This window comes from Cebus imitator, unplaced genomic scaffold (genome assembly GCF_001604975.1).
Source record: "Cebus imitator isolate Cc_AM_T3 unplaced genomic scaffold, Cebus_imitator-1.0 Scaffold118, whole genome shotgun sequence".
Classification (NCBI taxonomy): domain Eukaryota; kingdom Metazoa; phylum Chordata; class Mammalia; order Primates; family Cebidae; genus Cebus; species Cebus imitator.
The window spans coordinates 3,102,860-3,111,709 of NW_016107433.1; the positions used below are offsets into that span (position 1 = coordinate 3,102,860).

At 32.2% G+C, this 8,850-nt stretch overlaps 1 protein-coding gene across 1 annotated transcript in view; it reads left to right on the plus strand.

Annotated features, from left to right (window-relative positions):
* NFAT5 (nuclear factor of activated T cells 5) overlaps positions 1 to 8,850 on the plus strand; it is a 131,206-nt gene that overhangs the window by 73,280 nt on the left and 49,076 nt on the right. Inside the window, exon 3 of the mRNA XM_037742253.1 lies at positions 4,492 to 5,050. Coding sequence (XP_037598181.1) covers positions 4,492 to 5,050 — 559 coding nt within the window. The remainder of the gene's footprint in view (positions 1 to 4,491; positions 5,051 to 8,850) is intronic.

Here is an 8,850-nt window from a genome sequence, read left to right on the forward strand (position 1 = left end):
AAAAAAAAAAAAGAAAGAAAGAAAAAATAAATTTGAAAATAAAATCGTTTTTCATTTTTTATTGAATTGCAGATTCTGGGATATCCATATTCCACGTAGATATTATTTAATATCTGCCAATCTTTAAATATCAACTACTTTTGAGCGTTTGTAGTGAACCTTAGTGTTTCCATCAATATACACAATTCAAGTTCACCATCATTACTGACATTTGGTCTGATAATTGGCTACTGCTAATAGTGGCATATAGACTTAAATACAGGGTACTTTACATATGACACTTACCTTCCCTTTTAAATTTTAAAATTATTCTATTTAAAATAATCTGACATAAATTTCTATTAGTAAATTATAGGATGATCTGTATTTCCTTTGTTGTGCTTTCTGTGGTCACAGAAAATGCTGTAGAACAAATAAAATTATTCTATATAAATTAGACTATAGGTTCAACGATATTTCCTTCATAAAAGAAAAGAAAATGAATAAAATATATTCACATGACCATGTGCCATGGCTCACGCCTGTAATCTCAGCTCTTTGGGAGTCTGAGGCGGAAGAATCACTTGAAACCTGGGAGGCAGAGGTTGCAGTGAGCTGAGATCACGCCACTGCACTCCAGCCTGGGTGACAGAGCAAGACTCCCTCTCAAAAAAAAAGAATATATAGATGGGGCAGGATTGCATTTAACACTTTAGTTCTGCAGATGTCAAGCTGTTTTTTTGGTATTTTATTTAGTGATACAGTGACTGAAAAATCTTTATAGATATATTGAGTCGCAGGAAGATTTGTTAGCATTTTCTGGGAATGCTTGGAAATGACAAATTAGTGTTAGACGTTTAAAATCTTCTGATATCATTATTTTAGGTATTTATATTTTAATAGGATATTAAAGATTTTTTTCATGGTAAATTTATGGATGTATAAGTAGGTAATTTGGCTGATTTACAGTTTAAGGAAATAAAATTACTACAGTACTCTCTGTAGAGATAGCAAATAGTTACTTCTAAACTCTTAGTATTTCCCTTGTATTAAATAATGCTATCATAGTAACGTATATTCTGAGTACTCTTTTATTCTTCAACCTACATTTATTTGTAAGCTTAACTTTAACTCAAAATACATATCAAATTTTTGGCTCCCCATAACTCAATTTAATAAATTTGAACTTCATTACATGCTGGGCACTGTGATAGGTGTTGGGAGGATCTGAGATGAGAAAGATACTGTTGCTGCTTTCGAGGTGCTCACAGTTCATACCCTCCACTTTACTACCTCACCTGGCATTATTAATGCGCTCAAATCTCTTGCTAATCAGAATGTAACATTTTGATATGAAAGATTTTATACATCATCAGAGCCATGTCAGAATAAAAAATTTTTTTAAAAAAGAAAGATTTTATACATCATTGTAATTGTCAGAATATCAGCAATACCATTGTAAAGAGTTTTAGGCTGGATGTGGTGGCTCATGCTTGTAATCCCAGCACTTTAGGAGGCCAAAACAGGAAGATTGCTGTAGCCCAAGAATTCGAACCCAGCCTGGGCAACATGAAAAAATCCTGTCTCTACAAATAATTTAAAAAGTAGCCAGGCATGGTGTTGTGCACCTGTAGTCTCTGCTACTCGGGAAGCTGAGGCAGGAGGATTTCTTGAGCCCAAGAGGTTGAGGCTGCAGTGAGTCGTGATCGTGCCACTGCACTGTAGCTTGAGCAACAGAGCTTAAAAAAAAAAAAAAAGAGTTTTATAGTTTTACAAAAATTATCTCCTTTGTCTTAAAATGAGTAGAATCTTTGCAATTTGGGGGCCAAACTGAGGTATACTTTAAAAAGTAATATTATTTTTCAATTAAAAGATACTTACTTTCTACTCTGACAGAGTTAATATTTTCAGTGTCAGAGTTTTGTGCTAATTAACTTTTTCTTTAATAAGTATACCCAGGAAATGGCAGGAAATGCAAGAATCATGTGTTAGCTGTCCAAGGAAAATGTATAGAATATTTAAATTTACATAGGGTATGATATCACAGTTTGGCATACTTGTCCCAAAACACACACTTATGTATGACTTTTAAGTCATTTGGGTTTTATAATCATTACGGCTTTGATAAGGTTTGCAAGATAAAAATTTTACCTCAGAGAATAAGACAAGGTTACATTGTGCATATTAAATTCATAAATATCATATAAGTTGCTTTTGGGTTCATGATTGCTTTTCACCTGTACTTTCCATCTGTCATGAACAGGGATCCCTGAGATGTTCATACTCTGCATTCTCATGTGCATGATCCTTAGATTTAAAAAGGGTGAGTGGGAGAAAGCTGCTTTATGGAAATATAAGTTCACAGCATTCATGTATTTTGTGTTCCACTGCAAATATTGCATGCTGCATACTTGTATGCTGCATACTTGTATTTCTCTGAAAATGAAGAACAGGCTTACACACAAAAAAAAATTTAGTTTCGTTTTTGCCAGTAGTTGGAACAGATGGAGGAATGTTAGATATAATACCTTTTCTATTTTTTCTAAAATGAATTCTGTAGTATTTTTCAAAAGACAAGGAAAAAATTTATATTTAAACTCAAAGTGGCTACAAATCAGCTCCTAAACTGTCACTGGCATTAGCATATAGATTTTGTAGTTTTTACAAATCTTTTACAGTATTTATTTACTAAGAAAACATTGCATTAATGCATGTTACAAAATTGATAAGTTTTCCTTCAAAGTGGAATGCAGTTTAAAGTGACTGAATTTTCTAATTTCAGCTACTGCATTTGACAAGGATACATACTGGAAAATGGAACTGGTATCATCTAATTTCTTTAGGCTCTTTCACTTATGGTAGTTGGGAAAAATCTTTCCATGTCAGATTATGTAGATCATATTATTGATGACTAATATTAATTACTGTGCTCTTTAGCCTTGACAGCAATGAAGAATTCTGGGTGGATATAGTTCATTGAAATAATTTAGGTGTATTTTAAATACATGTTTTCAATTAAAAAAACAGATCTTTGGCACTTGGCTTTTAATTATCTAAACATTGACATTCTTACATTGTACTCTTTATCATTGATATGAATGTTGCAATTCCATTAACTGCACATCACAATTTTAGCATATACTTTAAAACAGTGGCATAGTTGGCTGTAGATACAAATTAATTTTAGATTGAAATGTATCTTTGTCACATGTTACCTATTTTTATTTTTGTGTGTGCATATGATGACAAACCTTTCCATATTGAGAATAAGATAAAATGATATCTAAAATGTTAGTCATGAAACTTTCAACCTTAGCAATTAATGTGCCTCTGAGGTTATGCTGTTAAGGGCTACAGTAGTAGTATTTTCAGTGAGCTATTCTGCCAGTTGCCACACGTGCTGAAAAGATCTATGTAAATCTTTTTTTTGCTAGGCATAGTAGATAAATGGTTTTATAAAAAAATCTTTTTATAGGAATTAATTCTGATGCTCTCCAGAGATTTTTATGCTTACCTATTTTTTGTTGTTAGACTTCAGCCAATAAATTTACCATTGTTCTTACATTGGAAAATTCCCTGACTAGTAACAATCAACCAGGCCCTTTAAAAAGAGAGAAAATAGACAGCTGTAACCAATTGTTGAGCATGTAATCAAGTACTTTATAAGAGAAATCCATCCATTAATCTGTTCTTCCTTTGCTTTTTATTCTGTCATAAAGGATGGGTTTATTTTAGAGCTTATGGTTTTGAACTACCACTTCCAGCTTCTGGAGACACAATGATTAACTTGCTTATCTTCTACAACCCAGCATGTTCCAAATCAAACCTTTTTCATCTTGTTTCTTCTAGATTTTACAACCAATTATAGTGACAATACCAGTTCCATTTTGCCTCCAATTCAGTTGATTATATATTTTTTCTATTTATTTCTCATTTTATAATTGATATCTGCAATAATCAGCAGCTCTTTTCTCATTTATTTTCTCATATTTTTATTCCAGGATTTGCCTCTGAAGCAGGGAGTGTCTGCATTAAAAATGACCTGTAGTTCTCTGCTTCATAGGTTAGAAACTTATTTTAATATTTTGTGGCTAAGCACAGTCCCACTTTTCAAATTCTATAATGAATTATTTAATTGGCATTGAATGTGGACCACAAGAATATATTTCATATTGGGGTTTTCTTTATTACTTTAAATGATTAAAATTCAATAGGATGTCTGGCTGAGGCAATAAAAGCTTTATTTTTGCTTTACAGCTTAAAACATTAAATTAGATTTTTAAAATCTATTGATTGTAACACAAGTTAAATAATGCTATTTGGGCATTTTTAAAAATTGCATTTCTTAGGCCTTATATTGCTTGAAGCATTTATATTCTAAAACGTAACCAAATTCCGACTATTCATTTTGGGGAAAAACAATCAGTTCGCAAATCACATTTTCAATGGGACTGCTAGCCAGCATAGGTGAAAACATGTATAGTGTATTTACTCTTGAATTGTACACTGCAGATGCTTCTTCAGCTCCCTCCTCTTCCTCCATGGGCGGTGCTTGCAGCTCCTTTACCACCTCTTCCAGCCCTACCATTTATTCTACCTCAGTCACCGACAGCAAGGCTATGCAAGTGGAGAGCTGCTCCTCAGCCTTGGGGGTAAGTAACAGAGGGGTAAGTGAAAAGCAGTTAACCAGTAACACAGTTCAGCAGCATCCATCAACACCGAAGAGGCACACAGTCTTGTACATCTCACCACCACCTGAGGACTTGCTGGATAACAGTCGGATGTCCTGCCAGGATGAGGGGTGTGGATTGGAATCTGAGCAGAGCTGCAGTATGTGGATGGAGGATTCCCCCTCCAACTTCAGTAACATGAGCACCAGTTCCTACAATGATAACACTGAGGTACCTCGTAAATCACGAAAACGAAATCCAAAGCAGAGGCCGGGGGTCAAACGACGAGATTGTGAAGAATCTAATATGGATATATTTGATGCCGACAGTGCCAAAGCACCTCACTATGTGCTTTCTCAGCTTACCACGGACAACAAAGGCAACTCAAAAGCAGGAAATGGGTTGGTATTCACATTTTTTAAAATTCTATCACCATTATGCAAAACAAAAAAAAATTCCCAATTTTTCTTAATTGCTCCGCTCAAGTTTGCATATAAAGCAACAGTGCTAATTTTATCATTGAAATACATGAACATTTTAACTTAAAATTACCAACTTTTACTAGATAGAAAATAAAATAATCATCTTATTATGAGGTAGTTAGGTAATAGAAAATGAAAATAATCTGTTTTGAAATAACTTAAATTTCAAATGAATTTATATTTTAAAAGGACTTAAAAATATTTTTACTCATAAAATAACTAGCATTGTAATGACTCTAAGCCAAAATAACTCAAATGGTCACTAAGAGCTGTGTTCCCTTTCACGTTGTGTCCTCATATAGTTTACATCTTTTTAGAGGATTTTAGACTTAGTTTTTTTCTCTTTGATTGATGACAAGAGAAAACTAATTGATAGTTTGATTCTCATCATTTAGATTCATGTATTGTAAGCTTTTTTCCTTTGATACTAATGCATTGGATTCAAGACTTTTTTTTAATCACTAATTTTTTTTTCTGTGATTCTGGGTTACTTACTGAGAGGGTGATGAAACAGGATCATGGTACATGTTTGAGTTTTCTTTCATCTCTGCCAGTTCATACTACCTACTAATATGGTTCAATAGCTATGTTACAGAAAATTCACTGCTGTAATGCAGACTAATATGACTTATTTTTAATTCCTTTAGTAATTTTATTGTAATATTTAATTGCTAGACTTTTAAATTCAATTTGTCTATAGTACATTCAAAATTATTTGTTAAAATTTAACTAACTAGGACCCAGGATCTCCTACAATTTCAATTTTACACAAAAGTGGTCAAGATGCTTTAGATTGGTTTACTACTTGATGACATCACTGATCTTTTTTTCGTTAAAAATCCAGTTTAATATTATAGAGAATATTCTTAATGTATGTTAAACTTGCCGTTAAGCATTCCTTCAGTACATTTTTAAAAGTAATATCTACACTTTAAGCAATAATTATTCTACACTGCTTCTTTATCGCTTTTGGGGTGATGTAGTTAAATGAAAATAATATTTAAATGCTTTTTAGTTTTAGAAAGTCCAGATTAGTAAATTACCTAAAAGAAAATAAGATAAACTCTTTCCTAAAATGTTGCCAGTTAATAGAGTCAAGAATTTCAGAACATAATATTTGTAAAAATATTATTTATAAAATAAGACTGAAACATAATGAACACAGCACGTTAAATAAGTAACTGTGATAGTAGCACAGATCTAAAAGGTTCATGAATATCATTTAATTACATATGTGTGTTTATTTGGGCTTTAGTAGAGAAAGTCTTTAAAGTTCCAGAAGACAGATTTTCATTTTTATATCAAAATCAATGTTGAAGATTCAAATTAAGAGAAAATACAATTTTTACTTATGGCCAGTAAACACAGTGATTTGCAGTTGCTAATTAAAGAAATATCTTGACCTTCATCTTTTCTGCTTCTACTTTTGTATGATAGCTGTATCTTAGAAATGATTTGAGGTTACCCAGGGAATGTATAATGACACTGGTCAAGACAAACTTTCATGAAATAATTCATGGAGCAGAAACTCCATCAAGCAGAAGAAATGTCCAGCTTCTTAGGTAATGAAAAAAATATTTGAAACTAGTATATGGAAATGATGGAAGAAGTTTAAATTTGGAATTTATAAGAACTATATTGAGGAAAGGATGAAACCATACCTAAATATAGAAAAATAGGCCTTAAAAATAACTTCAGAGCATTTCAAGCTAAAAGCCTGTGTTCTTCAACAATAAAAAAAAAAATCTTAAAATGTTTTGAGAGATAAGAATATATAGCCTTAGATCTAACATGCCGTAAAATTACAATTTATGTCATACTGAGTATTTAGAAAATGTACTTTCAAATATATTGTATACAGCAGTTTATTGATCTTCAAAATACCACATAGAAATTTGATAGCTTGTGGATGAAAATAGCATTTTTAAATGACGAAAATGTTAGAGTTTATTAAGAAAATAAAATCTTTTTTTTAAAGAAAGCTTCATATTTTGAATATTCCTAGCCATATCATTCTTAAATGTCTCAACTAAATGTCCTAAGAATCACTTGCCCCATGTCTCTTCTAGATATTACTGCAAGTTAAGATACGATGTCATCTGGATGTGAAACCTACTTCAGGCTTTTTGTAGTGAAAATTATTTTTTTTTACATAGGCCACCAGAAGGATTATGCAGCACAAATAAATTAGAATGTCATTTAAGACTTCTGAATAGAATATGCCATAATGGTGGATTTTCCTTTTTACTTGCCATTTGGAAGTAAAATCCCATGTAACTGACTGCTACTTTATTTTTTCTTAAGCCATCATTCCTTAAAAATTAGTAACTACTACTTTTTGAAGCATTAGTTCATGTTTTCATAGTTTTACATGTCTGTACATCTCAATATGTATGTATTCCATTTTACATTTAAATTTAGAGAATAAAGATAGACAGGACTTCTAAAGTAGCATTTTAGAAATTGCTTAATTACATATGATATTCTTCTTTAAGCCATGTGTATACTCACTCACCCAAATGAGATAATTTGTTCTGCTAGACTAGTAAAACTCATTTTCATTTATTTGCCCTTATAAATATTAGCTTGACTAGCGTAAGTGGGTATAAAAACATGTCTTGCCAAGTTAATCAATATGCTCTATGAATTTTTCCTATATTTCAAACTAAAATTTTCCCTTTTCTATTATAAAATTAATAGAAATGAATTACAAATATTTGAAAAATGCAAGAAAACACATAATCTATTCACTCAGTAAACCTGCTGTTATCATTTTGCAATATTTTCTTTGTTCCCTTTGTATGTATATTTGGGGAATATTTCTACATAGTTTCAATACATGAATATTTTTACTTTGATTTTAAAATTAGTATAAAACAGAATATCATAGACTTTCATGTGTGAGGAATTGCACACTAGTTAGACAAAATGTTTGAATCTGTAGCCAGAATGATGGGAAGAACAACAGGGTTTATTGCCCATTGTTCCAGCTTCAACTCGATAGTTATATTCATAGAATTTATTTTTCCAGGCTCTTTTTAAATGACATGCACAGGTAATCTTTGACTGACTTATGTCAAACTTACATGAATGGTATTTCTTGTCCACTTAGGACCTTTCTTATCTTAGGTCTCAGGTCTTTCTCACGTTACTATTACAGAAACTCCTTTTTTCCTCTGCTTTCCTTTTTTTGTCCCTTTTTTCTTCTTACTTGCCTTCATTAACAAACATTTCTTCAGCACCTGTTATGTTTCAGGAACTGTGCAAGGTTCAGGGAATATGAAGAGGGTTAAGCACAGTACTTGGCTTGAGAACTTTTCCTCTTATCTATCAGTCTTACTGAATACCTGTGCTAGTTTTTCATTCCTTCCTTCTTCCATTCTTCTGGCCCTTTTCCTAGCAAAGGATTCAACCTACTCCCCATTTCCATTGAAGATACTACCTTTCCTCACTTTGTTCTTGATGATTGAGGCAGTAACTCGGTTACAGCTGGAGGAGTAAACATCAGAGCCAGGTCTAAGGCTGCTTAGCTCCTCTGTGTTTGAAGTCATAATATTCCTTCTGGGATCTGGTTGTTTTTAGAGGAGATTTTTGTCCACAGTTACCTGGCTCTTGGATCTTCAATGTGAGTCAAAACTTAGGACTAGGAGAGTCACAGTGAAAGCTATGGCCCTGACTTTATTTAAAAACATATATGAACATTTTTTTTTTTTTTTTTT